Source organism: Fusarium redolens (assembly GCF_020744475.1).
Source record: "Fusarium redolens strain MPI-CAGE-AT-0023 chromosome Unknown BKA55scaffold_9, whole genome shotgun sequence".
NCBI lineage: Eukaryota > Fungi > Ascomycota > Sordariomycetes > Hypocreales > Nectriaceae > Fusarium > Fusarium redolens.
In genome coordinates, this window is record NW_025763672.1 from 1,215,911 (window position 1) to 1,235,436 (window position 19,526).

At 49.3% G+C, this 19,526-nt stretch overlaps 7 protein-coding genes across 7 annotated transcripts; 5 read left to right on the forward strand and 2 right to left on the reverse strand.

Moving 5' to 3' along the window:
* Positions 1-285: 285 nt before the first annotated feature.
* BKA55DRAFT_691020 (fungal-specific transcription factor domain-containing protein) lies at positions 286-2,105 on the forward strand (the record flags this gene model as incomplete). The annotated part of the gene is made up of 3 exons (XM_046199597.1): positions 286-802; positions 860-1,361; positions 1,415-2,105. The coding sequence occupies 3 exons, from the start codon at positions 286-288 to the stop codon at positions 2,103-2,105; spliced, it is 1,710 nt and encodes a 569-aa protein (XP_046048706.1).
* A 2,050-nt stretch (positions 2,106-4,155) lies between these two features.
* BKA55DRAFT_389896 (uncharacterized protein) lies at positions 4,156-6,814 on the reverse strand. The gene is made up of 3 exons (XM_046186009.1): positions 6,482-6,814; positions 4,389-6,416; positions 4,156-4,337 (listed from the first exon to the last, which is right to left on the reverse strand). Exons 1-3 carry the CDS (start codon positions 6,592-6,594, stop codon positions 4,325-4,327), a joined length of 2,154 nt encoding a protein of 717 aa, XP_046048707.1. The 5' UTR covers positions 6,595-6,814; the 3' UTR covers positions 4,156-4,324.
* Positions 6,815-8,372: 1,558 nt separating this feature from the next.
* BKA55DRAFT_594761 (Metallo-dependent phosphatase-like protein) lies at positions 8,373-9,504 on the forward strand (the record flags this gene model as incomplete). The annotated part of the gene is made up of 4 exons (XM_046195709.1): positions 8,373-8,388; positions 8,441-8,674; positions 8,740-8,994; positions 9,047-9,504. 4 exons carry the CDS (start codon positions 8,373-8,375, stop codon positions 9,502-9,504), a joined length of 963 nt encoding a protein of 320 aa, XP_046048708.1.
* A 35-nt stretch (positions 9,505-9,539) lies between these two features.
* BKA55DRAFT_729129 (immunoglobulin E-set) lies at positions 9,540-10,883 on the reverse strand (the record flags this gene model as incomplete). The annotated part of the gene is made up of 3 exons (XM_046201190.1): positions 9,540-10,040; positions 10,095-10,466; positions 10,790-10,883. The coding sequence occupies 3 exons, from the start codon at positions 10,881-10,883 to the stop codon at positions 9,910-9,912; spliced, it is 597 nt and encodes a 198-aa protein (XP_046048709.1). The 3' UTR covers positions 9,540-9,909.
* Positions 10,884-13,853: 2,970 nt separating this feature from the next.
* BKA55DRAFT_512658 (uncharacterized protein) lies at positions 13,854-15,254 on the forward strand (the record flags this gene model as incomplete). Its single annotated transcript, XM_046187825.1, has 3 exons — positions 13,854-13,923; positions 13,982-15,167; positions 15,221-15,254. The coding sequence occupies 3 exons, from the start codon at positions 13,854-13,856 to the stop codon at positions 15,252-15,254; spliced, it is 1,290 nt and encodes a 429-aa protein (XP_046048710.1).
* Positions 15,255-16,282: 1,028 nt separating this feature from the next.
* Positions 16,283-17,384, forward strand: BKA55DRAFT_540332 (NAD binding domain of 6-phosphogluconate dehydrogenase-domain-containing protein; the record flags this gene model as incomplete). The annotated part of the gene is made up of 3 exons (XM_046190250.1): positions 16,283-16,384; positions 16,435-16,605; positions 16,656-17,384. The coding sequence occupies 3 exons, from the start codon at positions 16,283-16,285 to the stop codon at positions 17,382-17,384; spliced, it is 1,002 nt and encodes a 333-aa protein (XP_046048711.1).
* Positions 17,385-18,361: 977 nt separating this feature from the next.
* On the forward strand, positions 18,362-19,456 carry BKA55DRAFT_594766 (RTA1 like protein-domain-containing protein; the record flags this gene model as incomplete). Its single annotated transcript, XM_046195710.1, has 3 exons — positions 18,362-18,593; positions 18,664-19,162; positions 19,222-19,456. The coding sequence occupies 3 exons, from the start codon at positions 18,362-18,364 to the stop codon at positions 19,454-19,456; spliced, it is 966 nt and encodes a 321-aa protein (XP_046048712.1).
* Positions 19,457-19,526: the final 70 nt, after the last annotated feature.

Below are 19,526 nucleotides of genomic sequence, written 5' to 3' on the forward strand. Positions count from 1 at the left end.
CATCATCCTCATCACCATTATCACTATCACCAAAACTTAAACTCCTCTCTACCCCTCTCTTACATCCACGACAACGATATCATCTCTTTGTCTTAAGAGTCCACCATGAACCTTCTGTAACGACTCGCTCGTTACATCCAAACCGCTGTCTCGCCCGCCACAAAGAGCTCGAGCACGACCTGGACCGAGTAAAATCCTAGGACTCGACTCTCAGTCCAGTACAGCGCAGCGCAGCACACAAGACCCCCTCTGTAGCTGTCAAGCTGCTCTGTCAGCACCCGGCGCATGCCGCCAAGCAACACAAAACCGTGTCACAACTGTCGTCGTCGACGCCTGCGCTGCGACCGCTCATGGCCGACATGCCACAAATGTGCGGTTTCAGGGCAGGATTGCCTCGGGTATGGCAAGGTCTTCGTTTGGACCCAAGGAATTGACTCCCACGGCAATGTCAATCCCCCTCCCGGCCGGCGACTACCCGACGAATCTGATGCTTCCGCCTCTGTATCACCTACCGGCCACCAGCAGGGACAGGGTCATCATGACCGCACTCGACCTCAGCCTCAACCCGACTATAGCGACCAACATCCGCTGGCGCGTTTGGTTCAACAGGCCCAGCAGGCCGCTCAAGAGGCAGAAGAGATAAATCAACAGCAGCAGCAAAGGCAACAGCAGCAGCCAACCCCGCCTGAGTCTGAGGGCTCCCCTTCACACGATCCTAGCATACCCTGGCCTTCTCCTGCTGCACTTACAGATCCGTTGTTCCAGGACCTTGACCGCACATCACGATACTACCTAGCGCATTGTAAGTCTTGGCTCCAGCTTTGGTTTTTTTCTTGGCCGATGCTAATGTATGCCCCAGTCAGCGAGAGGGTCTGCAAAGATCTTGTGGTCCGAGACACGCCTGAGAACCCGTTTCGCGAGCTGATACCCTTGACGCGGAAGCACCCGCTCCTCTTGCAGATTCTTGTTGCGACTTCAGCGATCCATTGGTCCAACATATTTCGTCGTGTTACCGAAATACCGGCAGGCCTCACCAATCCCGCGGGCTACCTTTCTCTGCTACGTTCAAAAGATCTTGTGACACGACAGGCTCTCATCGATGCCTTGACGGCGAAGCAAAAGGCCATGAGCCACCTTAGGGAGGTGCTCGATACCCTTGACCCGGCAGGTAGTGAGGTGGCATTAGCTGCCATGCATTTTTTTATCAAGTTTGACTTGATTGATCTGGATAAGTCAGACAACCAGAGCTGGAGGGCCCACTTGGAAGGCGCCACAAGTATCATGGCATTGCTCAACCCGGATAGCAACCCCGACGCATCTAGTAGAATGTTGCGGGACCGTGTCATTACTGACAGCTTCATGTAAGTCCGTCCTAGCTACTGGTGTACTCGCAGTGGATACTGACTCTTGAAAGCTACAACATTTTGGGCTCGACGTTGACATCTGGTGGCCTTGCAGCTCGTGTTGCACGGCAAGCTTTCCAGTTCTTACCCGTTATGAAACGTGTGGAACTGACAAGCTACTTGTCTTGCCCTCCGGAGATTTTGAACATCATTCTTTCTGCATCTGAGCTGTCCCATGAAGTACCCTGGACAGATCAGTCTCTAGGTGCGGCAGACAAGGCAATTGCTCTAATAGACGAGGCTCTTGCTGTGGACATTCCAGCTTGGGCAGACTATTTGCGACAACACAACCTTGTTCAGGATCTTGAGAGTCGAGTGTGTCTAGCTGCGGCACACCGGTCAGCAGCTTGTCTGTACATCCTCCAAGCGTTACCGCTAGTTCGGTCTGTACGGCCCATTGATACCGATTTCCTGCTGGAGGACGTTTTGAGAAATTTAGCCGCCATCGATGAAAATGACCCATACTTCAAAGCATCTTCGTGGCCGACCTTTGTTGCAGGGGCAGAGACACGAGACCCTGAAAAACGCACTTGGACCCTGGCACGGCTGTTGTCGATTTGGCAAATCTGTCCATGGGGGTATCTCTTCACGGCAATTGAAATGCTCAAAGCGACATGGGCGATGCAGGATTCGCGCGGCTCAGATAATGTCAACTGGTTACATGATCTACGTGGGATGGGATTCGAGAACTTGATTGTTTGATATGATATGATATGATATGGTGTTTTTGGTTACAGGGTGTGTTTACTGGATCCAGTCCATATGTACTGCCTGTCACTGTGGTGTGTTTTATTTAGCGTCGAGCGAAAAGTTGTGTCGAGTTGAGACTTGTGCTTCATTCTAGGGTTCAGTTCGGTTGCAAGCTCGGAGTTAAAAGTAGTAGCTAATAGCTTAGAGGAATGCCGCGTGTCTTTTTCGGCGAGTTGTTCGTGGTGCAGTGCTAGAGAGAGAATAGAGGTGTTTTGGGCGTCGGGAAGGGTCATTTCGCAAATGCCGGTTCTAGACTGATCGAATCTCACGATGGCTTCACCGATTTCAACAAGGTACTTTTCTAGTTTAGCCACCTTAAGACACGGGATTTATCAGCAGACCCACCATTCATACGACACTGAGTTGGATGACGGTAGCTTTTGTAATATGTCACTTGACCTTTTCTCTTCGTTGTTCAACTTGTTCTTGAGCTCGCCATTGTCTTCTAAGTCTCGATCATAGAGGGCCTGTTCTATCGTCTACGGCGTAAACCGACCCTGCAACTCTGATTTGTCTAGCGATCAGATGGATCTGACAACTCCATCGTAAGGGGGCAGGGTCCTATAGAGTCAGTCTCCACTGAGTTAGAAGAACTAGAAGCATGCAGCTTGTCCAAAGTAGTTTGAGCATGAAATCTCGGCCGAAACACCTGACTCCTTTTGGCGCCTGCGAGAGTCGCCTATTCTAGCCTGGTCTTTGTTGAGCGAAATAACGGCGTCGGTTACACTGCACGCACATACCTACACCTACACACGTGTAGGAGGATATGGGCTCTCATGTTACGAGCGAGCAAACGTAACGTGGGTGACACGGCATAGTAGTCATGTCAGATTCCTCTTTTCTCCTTACCCCTCAGATCTGAACCCAAACTGAGATGAGGGGTGTACATACTCTGTAGCTTGTATAAGTATAGAGTTTCGGTTTATACAGGGGAGAGACGTTGAACTTGCATGAGCAGCGATAACGGAATCACATAGTAAAAGTGGAACCAAAGTTGTGCAACCACGTTCCTTCACTTTGCAATATAATACAAGAGGAATAAAAAGAACCCGAGGATAGGTAAGATCTCAAAGGGGGTTGTTCCCATTGGTGGGTTCCATGTGTAGGTAGTTGCCGCACCAAGGCAGACTAATAATGCATGTCTCCTAGAAAGAACTCTTCTTTCTATAGCTATATGTGATAAGACAATATGACTAACAAGTCCAACAAGCATTATTTACTGTCATTAGCACTGATAGGGCAATTCTATTCAAGTAATGTGATGGGTTGGCTTGCTTCTCATTTGAGAAGACAGGAAACAACCATTACCGGATATAAGCAAGTGAATTGGTATGAGACAGCAATATGAGCTCGCTGGGTTTAATTATACTTACATGTTCTATCTTCAAAAATATATAGAGCGTGAATGGTAGCCTCTATAACGATTGTAAATACAACCTCGTTTCTAATGACAAGGAGGCTTGACAAGCTAGGCTCAGGCCTATTAATACTACTATAGTATGACAGGACTGTCACACGAGGATGATCTGCCAACTATTAACACCTTACCAAATCCGTTCCACTCAATTCTCCTAATGCCATGAGAGTTGAAGAAGAATTTGTGCGTCAAAGCCATGTGTATATCTATGCATCTACCTTACCTCTCACTGGCAGTGGTGACAAGAGACTGGCCTTCAATCGTAGGGACCTGACATCAGAGCATTCACTTAAGCATAGAATAGTAGAGGAATGTGTAAAGGAAAGGCCAGGCACACAATGTTGGTCGATGGCGCACCAACAGGTCATGATTGATATCATGAACAGCCAGCTAACTGGCAAAGACGGAGATGGATAGATAGAGTAAAAAATAGTAAGATTAAGAATGATCCCACGCATACCTCGTGAGATATACGCCAGTCATGCAACTTGTTCATGGTGATCGTTAAGAATACCCCGAAACCAGAGCGCCATTCTAATAAAGTCTAAGATGAAGAGAAGCATAGCCCGTGGGTAGGGTGCTGAATGAATAAAGGGGAGAGAAGAGAAGAGTAGAGAGGGAATAGTGCCTGGCCTAGATACAATGGAATCATTGCAACGCGAGTTGCGGTTCCAAGTTGGGGAACGGAAGAAAGAAAGCATCAAGTACCAGTAGGTTGAGAAGTTGTAATACGCAACCAGTGCTGTTGTGTAGCCTACCAACGGCGACTATTCTGATATTAGTTTTGCCTGCATACACGCAGCATCACAATGACATACCTATAAGCTGAATCGAGCTTCGCTTGTCGCCGTTTTGGCTTGAGGCCCGACATGGACGATTTTTGTCTCGGGGATCCTTCAGGAGTCTTTGCTTTAGTATCTCGTCCCAGCAACTCGGCTTCCAATGAATCCAATCCTGAAGATGCAGCAGATACCGATGAGTCGCGCGACGCTGGAGTACGATTACGGCGACGGCTGCGGCTAGGACTGCGACTGCGACTGCGATTTCGACTCCGACTCCGGCGACGTCCACGACCACGGCTATGATCTCTATCCCGATCTGGTTGGTACCGGTCTATAGACCGTCGCTGGTCGTCGACATTACGAAATTCTGTAGGTCGACGTTCGGGACTACCTGGACGTGACCTGCGTCCTTGCGGAACGTATGAATCACGCGAGCGCGAATATCGGCCCCGTGATCCTCCCCGTGATCCTCCCCGTGATCCTCCCCGTGATCCTCTGCGGCTGGCATCTAAAGAACTTCGGGATCTTTGTCTCTTCACTGGACGCTCACCAGGGGTATCGTCATCTGGGTGACCTCGTTTTGCAAGTCGTTCATGGACCTCGCCACTTTCGGAGCTTTCACTCCGAGCGATCTCCTCTAGTTTTGGTTTTGGTTTTGGCTTTGGCGGGAGCTTGGCTATAGGATCTCCGCTAGGAAGCTTGCCGTCTCGTACGAACGCGGGGTCGTGTTCGATCTTTGACCAATACGGGGTTTCGTGTATTGGCTTCACGTATTCCTCGATATTGTCAGCTTGAACATAGTCCGACTCGATGCATTTTGCATCCCATTTTCTAGGAAGAAGCACCTCATCATTATATTCTGCTGGCAATGGCTTACCAACCTCATCTGGCGGATGACGTGGCTCTGCCTCAATGAATATGGCCTTCTTGTCCCATTCAAATTCATCGTCGACAGTCTTTTCGGGTGCTGTATCTGGTCTCTGTGATGAATCAGGTTTAGGAGTTTCAACTTGAACCTTTTTAGTTTCAGGAGAAGCAGCAGGCGGGCTTGACTTTGGCTTAACGGCAGTTGCGGAGCCTTTCTTATCTCCCTGTTGAGGAGACGATGCAGGTTTAGGAAGGTTGGGCGTCTTGGAATCAAGACGTCTGTTGTTATTGTCTTGTGCCTTCTGATCCGGCCGAGATTGAGGCTGATTCTTCTTTTGTCGGTTGTCGTGATTGCGAGAGTGTCGGTCATTCTTCCGCTTATTACGATGATCTCGAGAATGGTCAGGAAAGTCCCGACGTCCTCTACTAGGTTGACCATGCTGATTGGGTTGTGGTGGTTTTGGGGGCAGAGAAGGTTTAGGGGGCAAAGAAGCTGACACAGGTAATGTTGATACAGAATTCTGGCGTGGTACAGAGGATGAAGCTGATCTATGTGGACGCGATGCAGAAGGTGGTGCTGGTGACGGGATAGGAGGCCGTGAAGGCGGAGGGTGCCCATATGTCGGAGGCGCGCTGTGAGAGGGATAAGGGGGCGGGTATGATGGCGGCGGTGGATGCTGCCCATATGGCACTGAAGCTGGCGGAGGATAATGGGGATAATGAGGTTGTGGAGGGTAGGGTAAATGGTCTTGACGAGGCGGAGGAGGACCATATGGACGTGGTGGATATGATGGTGGTTGCGCTGGGGGTTGAGGTGGAGGCGGAGGAGGAGAAGCATAAGTGCCAGGAGGTCTGGGAGGAGGTGCCGGAAGACCTGGGGGAGGACCACCATACGAAGGTGGAGGATATGGATTAGAGTATCCTGGAGGTGAGTAGCCAGGTGGTGCATAGTTAGATGCTGGGGATCCGTAAGGAGGGTACTGTGGAGGATAGGAGGGAGGCCCCGCGGGGTAGTGTGCAGGTGGTGGTCCATATCCTGGAGGAGGACCATATCGAGCCACGCCTGGTGCTGATGCTGTTACAGGCGCAGGTGTGTATTTGGTAATGATAGGACCTTTAGACTTTTTCGATCCGCCATGATGATCTCTATTACCTCCGTGTCCAGGAGTGTTGGCGTTTCTCCAAGCTGCGAGACCACTATTCTCAAGTTAATACTTGAAAGTATAAACGACAAAAGCAAACTGAGTGAGCTTGATACTTACGCAGGAGTTTCCCTAGTAGGCTCTGGACATGCAACAGTCCAATGGCCAGAATCGCCGCAGTTGTAACATCTGGCATCGTCTGGCCGAGACTGGCCAGGAGCCGTGTTAGACATGACTGATGAAGGGAAGCTTAGTTTGTGAAAGATAGCTTCGGCCAGCACAGGACACTATCCTGTAAACAAACAACAGCAAGAAAACACAGTCCAATAGCGCTGTGGTGTATATAATACTTGTGATGCTAAAGAAGAGTGACAGCGACTTGATCAGCAGAATGCGAATGAGTTCAGTTCAGGCGCGGACACGACCCAAAAGAAGGAAACAAGTTTGATCAAGCGGCCTGAGGCTGACTTGAGTAACACTGTGATACGTCTCACAACAGGGGCCTCGGCGCGACTCAGAGGCGAAGCGAGGCAATAGAATCTGTGTTGCTGAGACTGAAAATATGCTTGGGGATGTTACAGCCCAAGCTTGTTGGTGCAAGTGCCCGCGCGCGGTCGCGACATGCGAAAGCCCCCTCCCTGGACCTTCTCAGGTTTCTATCAGAGGGGCTTCATTCAGAGATATTTGATGTGAACGACCCAAAAGGGCTGGCGATGTCCGATTGTTTGATGATGGAGTCGAAATTGAGGTTGAGGTTGAAGGTCAATTAACAAGATATTGATGGCGATGATAGTCATCCATTGGTGGATGGCGATGCTGAAAGTGTTGTCGCGTGCGCACGGACCACTTTTGAGTAAAGGAAGGTTGAAACTGAAATAGACTTTGGGGCATTCCCGGCCGCTACAAATGTGATCAGGGCTCCTTATTGGCATGCATTATTAGAAAAGAGCCCTATTTTGGAATGGTACTGTTATATTGTCTCGTTATGTAGGTAGGCATGCTTGATAGGTAGCATTGTTCAAGCAAGCTTCGATGTGTCCGTTTCAATTGTTAACCATCATGAGCAATTCATCCAAATTAGTACTGCATTCGCTTCGCTTGTCCAGGGTTATATTATAAGCTTATTGTTTCATGAAACTACTCCGTACCATCTTGTTGATTGTCTAGACTCGCTGTATTCAATAGCCAGTTCTCAGACATCTCTGGCCCCATTGTCAAAAGGACAGATACTGTGAGAACTGTATGCTATTCGTTATACAGAAAAGCTTCGCAGAAGAACATATTTCCCCCCAAGGTATAATGTTTCTTGCGACTTGTATAGCCATTGGTCGCTATAATCGTTGATGATCGCCACGAGCTGCTGCCCTCGAACTTTGCTGACTATACCCCTCATTTCAACTCAGCCTCATAGAGCATATCTTGTCTAATACCTATTGTGATATCTAATCAATATGATTTTCATTACTGGACGCTATACAAACCCATTGTCCCAATGTCGAGTATCTCCATCTTAGTAGCACCTAGTCAAAGTGTGGGGAGATGACCGGGCCTTCTTCCCACCGAGGCACCGTCATCAGCAACGACTAAGCAAACCACCACCACCACTACCGATACACAGCTAAAACATCCCACCGCCCAAAAAGCACATACCACCACCACTTCAGCATCACCATCCTCCCACTGTATATGTAACCACGGATACGGTTCTACACACAATTCGTCTTGTTTCATTGCATAGCGAGTCCTCGACCTTTCACCGCTTACGCCCTCGTTAATCACGAACGTCTTCGCCCCGCGCCCATGTGAACTGAACCACCTTGATCCCGATCATGTTGGTACAACCACCGAGTTCACCTCCAGACATCATCCTTGCCAGGAGCCGAACCCTACATCGTCACCCTTAATGATACCGACGTTCACCTACGATCCTCGAGCCTTACGACAATACTCACTCAGTGACCCAATCACATCACCCCGTCGGCATCTAAAGTAACGACCACCACATCCCAATATGCCTGGGCTACCTTGTAAGCGCCGCGCCGAATCGAAAGGCTTCCCGGTCTGACCTATCCTCCCCAGCATCCGTCGATCTCGACGAGTGCATCTCGCGCTTGTACAACAAGGAGTTGCTAGCCGAGTCTGTCATCGAAGCAGTCTGCGCCAAGACGAAAGAACTTCTTATGCGCGAGTCCAACGTCGTCCATGTTAAAGCGCCCATCACTGTTGTTGGAGATATCCACGGCCAGTTCTTCGACCTAATCGAGATTTTCCGCATCGGCGGCTACTGCCCCGACACAAACTATTTGTTCCTTGGTAATCGCCCGCGAACTGAGATATGGACAAAGTGAACATTTGCTGACCTTGGCGGGGTACGATAGGAGACTACGTTGATCGTGGCATGTTCAGTGTCGAAACAATATCGCTACTCGTTTGCTTGAAATTACGGTACCCTAATCGCGTACATCTTATTCGAGGAAATCATGAGTCGCGCGGTGTGACGCAGTCATATGGCTTCTATACAGAGTGCTCGCGCAAATATGGTAATGCCAATGTGTGGCACTACTTTACAGACATGTTCGACTTTTTAACTTTGAGCGTTGTGATCAACGATCAAATATTCTGCGTCCACGGAGGTAAGCAAACCTTAAGGTTACAAAATGTGGCTAAACTAACGGGATAAACCAGGCCTTTCCCCTTCTATCCATTCTATCGACCAGATCAAAATTATAGACCGTTTCCGTGAGATCCCCCATGAAGGTCCCATGGCCGATCTCGTCTGGTCTGATCCTGACCCTGAGCGCGACGAATTCTCCCTTTCACCCCGCGGCGCGGGGTACACTTTTGGAGCACAGGTTGTTAAGAAATTCCTGGCTGTAAACAACATGTCGCATATCCTGCGCGCCCACCAGCTCTGTCAGGAGGGCTTCCAGGTCCTTTATGACGATCGTCTCAGCACTGTCTGGAGTGCGCCCAACTACTGCTACCGTTGTGGAAACATGGCCAGCGTTCTCGAAGTCAGTGACACGGGTGAACGTTTTTTCAACGTTTTTGCCGCTGCGCCCGAGAACGATGTCCATAAGGACCTTCAACCCGGAAACGAAAAGTCTGCCGACGGCAATGCCTTGCCAGACTACTTCTTATAGCCGAATTTTATCACGAATACACACTTACAGTGCCCTGGAGCTTCAAGCTCGGGCTTCACGATATCCGCATCAAATGATACCATGTCTTGAAAGCAAGCATTCACACATTGTAATAGACAATAGACCTGCATTGCATAGCATAGACTTTGATGTATATAGGGATTTTAATTCTCCTGCAGTATTGAAGCTCCAAACCGAGTTCAAGTACTGTCTCGTCAATGACGAGTAGATGATACGAAACAGAGCAACCACCTTTCTCCGGCCCAAATGGGTTCTCTTTTGCTTTATGTCGGGTTTTTTGTGTGAAAATTCTTCTCCAATGTTCAGGTATCTCATTATCTCATGACGTGTGTGATATGTATTTTTGAGTTTTGTCGTTGGGTCGCGCTATCAAGGTATTGGCGTCTACCAGTCCTTGGCGATGTCAAAACTCCACTCAAACTCGAGATGCTTCTTCTTATCGTCGTCCACGAAGCTAGAGATGGCGTTGTAGTGACCACGAGCAAGCATGCCGCTAGGAGCTTCCTCCTCTTGGACTGAGGGCTGTATCAGTAGCTGAATCTTGACCGAACTTTAAACATGAAACTTACACTTCTTGATGTAGGTGGGCTGCTTATCAGTGTTGGGAGCATAGCTGCCAATCATCTCAGAGTCCTTAGAGACTCGGATACCCTTTCGCTTGACGACCTGGACGTAGTGAAGACCGCTAAGAATCTCATGCTGGACCTTGAACTTGGCGCTCATGGTGAACTTGGCACCCTCCTTGATGTTGAAAGGCTTGTCCTTAAGGGTGGTCTCGCTGCCGGGGGTAGAGAGATCGATGGTGACGGGAGGACGGCCGGGAGAGTCCATGGTCAGGGAGAGGATAATGCACACTCGGGGGTCGTTGGGGTCGGAGATGTCGGTACCACCGCCGAGACCGAGGGACTCCTTGTATCGCTGGAGAGACTCATCGCCGGCGTCTGAAGGAAAGGTGTATTAGCTTTTGAGTTCGAAGAGCAATTGGAGTGGCTGGTGCGGTAAGTGGGCAGAGCGGAGGAGCAGTCATATTTAGGTGTATGCTCAAATACAAGAGGCAGAATTTCCCTATAGCAATAACTCCAGCTAAAATATAGCTTTAGCCATATCACACAGCAGAGGACAGAGCAGTATCTCAAGTATCATGCCATGTTGGTGCCATGTTGCGAGACGGTGCCACATGCTCAGGGGCCATGTGTTGTGCATATCGCAGAGCCTCACTAACGCGCCTACTGTCCGAGTTGTCCCAAGAGGAGAGTGTACCTACCCATCTGCTGGTACTCAGCCAGACTCTGCTTAGGCTGCGAGAGCTTGTAGCCCTGAGTCTCCTCGGGCATAGTATCATCGTCGTGAGAAGCCATGGTGGGCGAGCGGGGCGAAGCTGATGTGCAAGAGGCGGGGTGTTGAAGAAGCGGAGGATGCTATAGCGACAAGTCGGTAGAAGCTAAGATACCTAAGCAAATTTTAGGTTAGGTGAGAAGGTTGGAGGTAAGAAAAAGGAAAGAAGAGGAGAGGAAGGGAAGAGGAAAAAGAAGGAAGCTTACTCGTTAATCCCAGCCAAGGTTGAGGTGAGCTTTGTCCCGGGCTTGCTTGGGCTTGGGCTTGGTCTGGGGCGGGCTCTGGAGGGGCTTATGGCGGTGACGATAGAGGGGCTTCCCGTTCCCGCAGGCGGTGTTGCAAGAGGTCGCAAGAGCTGGGCTGAGTTTGGGCTAGGCTAGGGGAGGGCGGTCACTGAGTGCAGTTGCTATGGTGGGTCAGGACACTTTATTGGGGCCTCTGATTGGTGTATCATCGATCTCAGGTCAGAAATACGGAGAACAACGCCAATGGACGTTGCCGATTCTTATGGAGAATGCTTCGTTCAGGGGTTCAATGTGAGACTGGGCCCCAAGATGAGGCTTATTTTGTGATGGTTTATGGCGGCTGTGGCTCTGAGTGTTTGGAGTTTTGAACAGTAATGTTTGAGAAAGTGAATAATGAGACATTAAATAAATTGATTCTCCCGTTGGTGCATCCATTGCTCTCCTGCCTAGCCTGCGTAGCTTGAAGAATAGTCGGTGATGACTGGGCGTTGGTTAGCACGGATCATATCAGATCAAAAACGATCGAGGGCATCGCGATTTGGGGTACGGGTAGACGAGGCTCGTATTCTGTTAGACCACCTAGCTCACTCTCATTAGCAAATATCTTTTTTGTTGACGCGGCCTTTATACAATCCCCTGAATCCAGTAGTACACGACAACTTTCGACTATAAGCTTTAGTGCTTCTCAATGCTTGATTTCCTGGGTATGGTTTTTATCATCTTGATGTGGGTTGCTCATCGGATCCAGAAGTACAGAATTCGTCTTGACATTAGGCGATGAAAGTATACCATACCCGTGCTCCCATCTCTGTCATAGTGAAGAAATTCGGATATGGTTATATCGATACACGAAGCTCTTTCTGGCCAGTTTATGGCACCTATATGATCTGAGCCTCCAGGGTAGACTGGTTGCCACTTGCTCAGAGTCGAGATAAGACAGCGATTTAGAACCTGCAAGTCACTCAACTCTGAACGCGTAGACCAGTCGGTAATGGACCCATAATGCACAACCTCCGCGTTGCTGTCATGCTAGTGAGTGCACGTCGACAAATTTGAGACATGAGCGGCAATATACAATAACGCAACCCAGTTATAGTCAATCTCACAGGACACTCCATGTAAGTCTCGTCTGTCAGTATGAGCAACCCAAACCTGGGGTTGACTCTGAAGCAGTGGCAGGAACTCCATGGGCTGAGCCATTGATTAGCTTGAATTGCTTTTGGGCAGTTCCCTTGTTCCCAGTCAAACTCTATCAAACGCTCTGAGGTCTGTTTTAGCTGTCAGATCTAGGCGATCAGCCGAGAAGAACATTGGTACACACCGCACAACATTGCCGTGATTGACGCGCGATAAGTGACATGGTGCATCGCCATTCGTCAGAGTCGCAGGTGTTAGCAGCCCATCTATTACCGAACCCAGCAGAAACGAGTGAGACCACAGAGGTCGCACCCTTCCATTGTCTCTCTTCAGTGACCTCACCAGGTCAGCTCATTCAGCCCCATGCATATCGTGTCTCTTACTTGTTTCGCTTCCATCTGAATCCCGTCTCATGGCGCTGCAACCACAACCGCAATCGCAAATCCGAAAACCACAACCCGAACCCATGCGCATTTCCCCGCGTTCTGAAAAGAACAGTCGCCTGTTCGCGCGCCGGGCACAGCGAGGTCCAGGGGGACCCTAGGGACTTGTTGGGGGTGTGGTTCACCCTGAAGATCGACGACTTTGGTTGGCGCTGGACCTGTTGGGCTGGTTGCTAGGGGCGGCAGAAGAATTGCTGGCTGACTCTAGAACAGAGGTTCCCCACGTGCACTCCTGGCTAGTAGCAGTAGCAGAAATCGAAGACGACATCATGGACTGTAGAAGCGATGATACGTGACTGATAAGCTAGGCTGTAACTCACGTAGCTTTTGACGCCGTCACTTGGCTCAACAAATAAAGAAATAATCAAATTAAACGAATATCGGCGACTAGATCTGCCGGTAAAAAAAAAAAAAAGAGGGACGTGAAGAAGGGTATTCCAAAGGTACGTACTGTTGCTTCGCTGGCAGGGGGAACTCATCGGGTAATAGCGCTAAGTCAGGTGCACGGTAAAATGGGGGTAATTTGATCAAATATTAATGAGCGACCTGCGATCTGCACAGCTCATCACTTAAATCTGAGTACCAATCTATCTCGCAGCTCCCCATTTCTGACATCACGCTAATCTGCTTTTAGCCCAACAGGGCCGTCTGCTAAATCCTCGACGCTATCGAGCATCTAATTTGCGCGACTGGTTTCCCGTCTCGTCTCAGCTCTTCCCTCGTCTCGCTCGTCAAGTCTGTCGCGATCCTTTTTCCACCCTCATCTACTTCATCTTGCTTTTCTTCTCTCCCTCTATTTCTACGGCATAGGCACCGTTAGAGTTGCCGGCTTCTTATCAAATTTACTGCCTGAAGCGCCATTGACGTTCTTCAAGGCTACTTTCTTCTGCTGAATGAATTAAGCCCTGCATTGACACGGTACGTCGAAAGCCAAATCTACTACGGCCCGTTCCCGCCGAAGTCGAGCCTGCGCCTGAAAACGACCACCTTTCATCGCAATCGATCACTGACGCGACTTTTTATCCTTTCACAGGCTCTTCTATCTAATTTACTATCATTTGCGCGCCGGAATACGAGTGCACATACTGCCGCCCGTCGCGATTACGCTTCGATTTGTCGATCTAGAGGTACTCCAAATCGGTCGCGCCGCGCCTAAGCATCATACAAAATGGTCTCCCATCAAGAGCGCACACTGCCCTCCAAGCACAATCCTCTCATGACGGAGGATGTTCCGGATTGTAAACACCCCCCAGATTTTTCAATGTCGCGAGAACGCGAGCTCACAATTGTTTCTAGACACGGATCTGGTCGCGCGTAGACGTCTTGGACAGACTAAGCTGACACCTAAGATGGCCGGCTCTGGTGAGACTGAGCAGGCGGCTCTTGGCGTTTTCGATTATGCGCATCTCCGAGCTCCCCTTCCCAAGGGTATCGTCTCGGGCATCTTCAAGTCGAGCCCTAGCAGCTACTTCTTGATGCGACGCAGCTTTGACGGTTACATCTCCGCGACCGGCATGTTCAAGGCCAGCTTCCCTTACGCTGAGGCATCCGACGAGGAGGCAGAGCGTAGGTACATCAAGTCTCTTCCCACTACGAGCCCCGAAGAGACTGCTGGCAACATCTGGATCCCCCCGGAGCAGGCTCTCGTCCTCGCTGAGGAGTATAAGATTGCTCCTTGGATTCGCGCTCTCCTCGATCCCGCCAAGATTACCGTGACCACAACTCCAGACTCGTCTTCGCCCAAGAAGAACATTACCGCCCCTCCCAGGTTTGATCCTGTCAAGGCGTCGCAACCTGTGTTGGCACCTCCCACCCCCTCGACTATTCCTCGAAGCACTCGATCTCGTCGTTCTGCCAGCCCGACGAAGAGCACCAGGCGCGCCCCTGCCTCGCCCCGAAAGCGAAGCACCCGCGCCAAGGCCGAGACTGTCGAGACCATTACCGAGAAGACCGATCTCGTTAATGGCGTACCTGAGACCGAGGCCAAGGTTGAGGAGACCAAGCGAGAGGACATTGTTCTGCAATCGACCGAGTTTGAGCCAGCTATTGTTCTGGAGCCCAGAGAAGAAGACCCCAAGGTCAAGGTTCATGTTGAAGAGGACATCGTCAAGGATGAAGACGGTGTCGAAACTAAGCGGACAATCACCGAAGTTGAGCTTCCTCTGCCCACAGCCGGCGAGCCTCCAACCGCTGAGGAAATTGCCCAAATGATGGAAGCAGCCAAGGAGATGGTCCAGAAGACCAAGGAGACCGAAGCCAAGGCTGATGAGGAACAAGACGAGGTCGAGGAGGCCCCAGGTTCTGCCAAGAAGAGCAAGCGAAAGGCTGCAGATATTTCTGTTGGCGACAAAGACGGCGAAGAGACAGAAAAGACCCCAGAGGAGCAGCCTAGATCGAAGAAAGTCAAGACTGAGACGGAATTAAGGAAAGAGAAGGTGAAGAACAGGGCATTACTTGGCCTGGGCGCCACAGTTGCAGTTGGGTGAGTAAAAATCTATGGTCTAACAGTGAGGATTTAATACTAACGTTTGACAGCGCGATTGTTCCTTGGCTTATGAACTTTATCTAAGCAATGAATTGTATGTCATGTCTTCGGAAGTTAAACTAGGTCTTTAGTAGGGACCTGAATAATCCCACCACGACCATGGCTGAGATATGGGACGGGCGGATTGGATTGGATCGGCGCGGCTATTGTATTTTTTGGTTGTTTCTTCATTTTCTGTCGTTGTGTCTCGTTTTAACGGAATCACTACCCAATACTCACTCACCCTGTTGTCGTAATGAGATGTCGAGAGTGGCATCTTGTTGAGACGGCGCCCTTTCGATGTCTTTACTACTACTACTACTACTTACTATACCACATCACTATACCATACCATACCATACCTACCTTAACCTTTCCTCTTTTTTATCAACTTTTATCACCAAAAACTTACTTCCCCCCCTTGTACATACCCCTTTGACCTGGGAGACACCAATACTAGATGAGTTGGTAGAAACTGGGTCTTTTGCTTGATTGGTTCTGTTTGTTTGGATGGGGATTTTGAAACGACAGAGATGGGGATGGACACGGTGAGGGACGTCCATATGAGAGAGGACAGCAGAGTTGACTGTGTCGACTCTATAGGACTACGCATGAAAACGCTGAGTAAAATAAAATGAAAATTAATATGATATATCGTGTCTGAGTGAAGCAAGTGTGAAAGATTGGACCCCTATGATGAACTTGTAGTGAGTTTGCCCCAGATTTTAGTGTCTTTACTCCCTGAGCATCCCCCGCAGCTCAGGTGCCTGCTAAGGCTTCCCCGCATCCTCCCTCCGCCTTTTTAACCATCTCCAACTTGGTCATCGTGTCGTGTCATAGGGAGAGACTCCCCGCGTAGATAAACTCGGTAGGTCTGGCTAAGTACGGCAATGGCCGGCTGTCATTCGGGTAACCATTCCCCCACACGCCAACCTTCAGTGAGATCCAAGGCTTTTGTCTTATAACTTATTCAGTTTGTTATTTGATCTTATATAAATCTTGTTCCAGACCAGACATTGGTTGTGATCTTGTCAGGGATACATGAACTATCCATCGTCTTATAATCAGCTATCATGAGACCTTCAACGCGCCTGGGAAGCTTGATGCTTCGTCGAGGCTTTGCCAGTTCGGCACGACGACTAGACAATTACGGCTTCATCGGTCTTGGACAAATGGTACAGATCTCTTGTCAGAGAAGAGTTGTCAATACTTACACAGAGAATAGGGCTATCAAATGGCAAAGAACCTCCAGTCAAAGTTGAAACCCTCAGACAAGGTGTCCATCTTTGATATCAACCCTGAATCTATGAAGGGCCTAGAAACCGAGATGAAGGCAGCTTCAACAGGAGCTCAAGTTGAATTGGCAGCTAGTGCATTTGATGCCTCCAAAGATGCTGTAGGTCATCTCACTCACCATGTTTGTAGCTGTCTTACTCACAATTCTAGGACACAATCATCACTGTCCTTCCAGAGCCTCAGCACGTCAAGGGTGTATATGAATCCATCATCACCTCATCTCTCCCTAAAAAGGACCGTGTCTTCATCGACTGTTCAACCATTGACCCTTCGACATCCCGCCAGGTCGCCAAGACTGTATCTTCTGCTGGGCAAGGCACATTTGTTGATGCGCCCATGTCTGGAGGTGTTGTAGGCGCAACTGCTGGAACACTCACCTTTATGCTCGGTGCTTCACCTAATCTCATTCCCCGTCTCGAGCCCGTCCTTCTCCTTATGGGAAAGAAAGTCCTTCACTGCGGTGACCAAGGTGCAGGTCTATCAGCCAAGTTGGCCAACAACTACCTCCTGGCTCTGAACAACATCGCTACCGCAGAAGCCATGAACTTGGGTATGCAATGGGGTCTGGATCCTAAGAAGCTAGCGGGTGTTATCAATGTGAGCACCGGAAGATGCTGGCCTAGCGAGGTCAACAACCCCGTTGCTGGTGTTGTAGAGACAGCACCAGCCAACAGGGATTACCGAGGAGGATTCGGTATTTCTCTGATGAAGAAGGATCTGAGACTGGCTATGGTGGCTGCTGAGGAGGCCGGTGCGAGAATGGAGTTGGCCAAGACAGCGTTTGCAGTGTATGAAGCTGCTGAAAAGGAGGAGAAGTGTAAGGGAAGGGACTTTTCTGTTGTGTACCGATATTTGGGTGGTAAGGAGGAGCAGTCATAAACGGTGAGACTAGAGGAAAGGGGTGATGTAATGATGCATGGCTCGTATAAGCTGCTGTTGTCAACTCGACCATGATGTAAATAAAAGTATAGAACGAGAAAGAATACATCGGCAATACTGCGACTTGTGACATGTGATACTCACTAAAAGGGCGCAGTGTTACAGTAGAGATAAAGCTTGTAAGGTATCATCAGATCTAGATCCCATCATGAAACATTAACTACACCTTCAAAAACGGATCGGTAGCATAAAACGATCCGAAGTCCCACAACAATAAAAAAACGGATCAGGTTCAACCCGACGCTACGGATCTTATCTTTCTTGTGTACAGTAAAAGGGTCGGCCGCCAAGTGTAATACACCTCCATAAACCAACACGGACATGTTCCAGAAGTGGAAATGCCCTGTAAGCGAGCTGCAGAACCCGAAGTCGACGCGAGAAAAGCGAGAAACGCGAGCTAAACAAGCATTTTCAACGTTGAAATTAGCGGATCTGCACCCGGGAATAGACATAACCGGGCCTTGGCATTCGCATCATAAACTGCTAATGATCTAGTCACTTGAATTTAACCTATGAATTAACCACTTTCTCTGTCCTTTTTCAGTGCTCTCAGGTATGGTAATGTCCCGAAGTCCGGGTGTTGGTCCCGTAAAATCCGGAGGAATTGGGTTGTAATGAAAAATGAATGGATCGAGTCAGCAACGATGGATCTTGTATGCGTGGACCGTAATCATACTCGGCCTATCTTTACACCTTCCTCACTCTTTTCTTCCTCTCTTCTTCTTCTCTTTTCATCTTCTTTTGTGTTTCTTCATGAAACAAGGATCCTTTCATACAAGCGGGACGTTTGAAACGAATCCATAAGTCATCATACACAGACCAAGAGGCGAATACCAGTGACAATCACCGCTCTCTCTTTACTTACTTGACATTTTCCCACCCTTACATATCGAGTACGACGCTGAGATAGCTTCAAAATGTACGAATTATACGCTCGTCGACCGGCGAGTTTCGACGACTGCACCGATATCACCGCCCTCTGTCCCGTCAGCGCAACTGTCCTCGGTTATGTTCCCAACAAAGGATCCAGTATCTTCTTTACTGTTTGTTTCGCGATTCTATTCCTGTCCTCTGTAGGGTTGGGTGTTTGGAAAAAGACATGGACATATGCTGCGACGCTGGGAGCTGGTTTACTGCTTGAGACTATTGGTATGTTCTACCAACTCAACACAACTCGTCAAAAGGAAGAAAAAGGACGATGAAATACTAACAGATACAGGATATATCGGCCGTATTCAAATGGACCCAAACCCATGGAACTCATCAGCCTTCCAGACCCAAATCTGCTGTATCATCATCGCCCCGACCTTCATCTGTGCCGCCATCTACCTCACCCTCAAACACGTCGCCCTCGCACTCAGCCCAGATCTCTCACGAATTCATCCTCGATGGTATCCGAGAATCTTCCTCCCCGCCGATCTCTCATGTCTCATCATCCAAGCCATCGGCGGCGGTGTCGCAGCAGCAGCCAAGCGCAACCAGCCCGAGCTCGCTAGAAACGGTAACAGGACCATCATTGCCGGTGTTGTCCTCCAAGTCATCGTGCTCCTCGCTTTTGGAGCTATGGGCACTGATTACTACTTGCGCGTGAAGAAGTACCTCCATAGTTCAGAGGCTGCCCATGAGTCGCTGCGAGTCTGGCAGGATAAGAAGTTCCGCATGTTTGGCTTTGCTGTTTCAGGCGCCTATTTCGCCATTCTCACTCGTTGCATTTACCGGTCAGTGCAAATCCTTCTTTACCCTATCTTCTTACATCAGCTGACGCGAGAAATTATAGAATTGCCGAAATGGCTGGTGGTTGGGGTAACCATATCATGCAGGATGAGCCTAGCTTCCTCGTCCTTGATAGTTCTCTTGTTCTCGTCACTGGTTTCCTATTGACGGCCTTCCATCCTGGAATTTTCTTCCCTCAGATGGCTGTCACTATGCAGCGCACCAAGAAGACTGAGGCCGAGACACCTGCCGAGTCTTCCAGCGAGGAACAAAAAGTTGAAAACTCCCAGACTGCTTAGAGGGATATGGAATAGATTATGATAAGTTATAGGAAGGGGTATTTGCTGTTTGGTCTTGTTTGAACTAGGG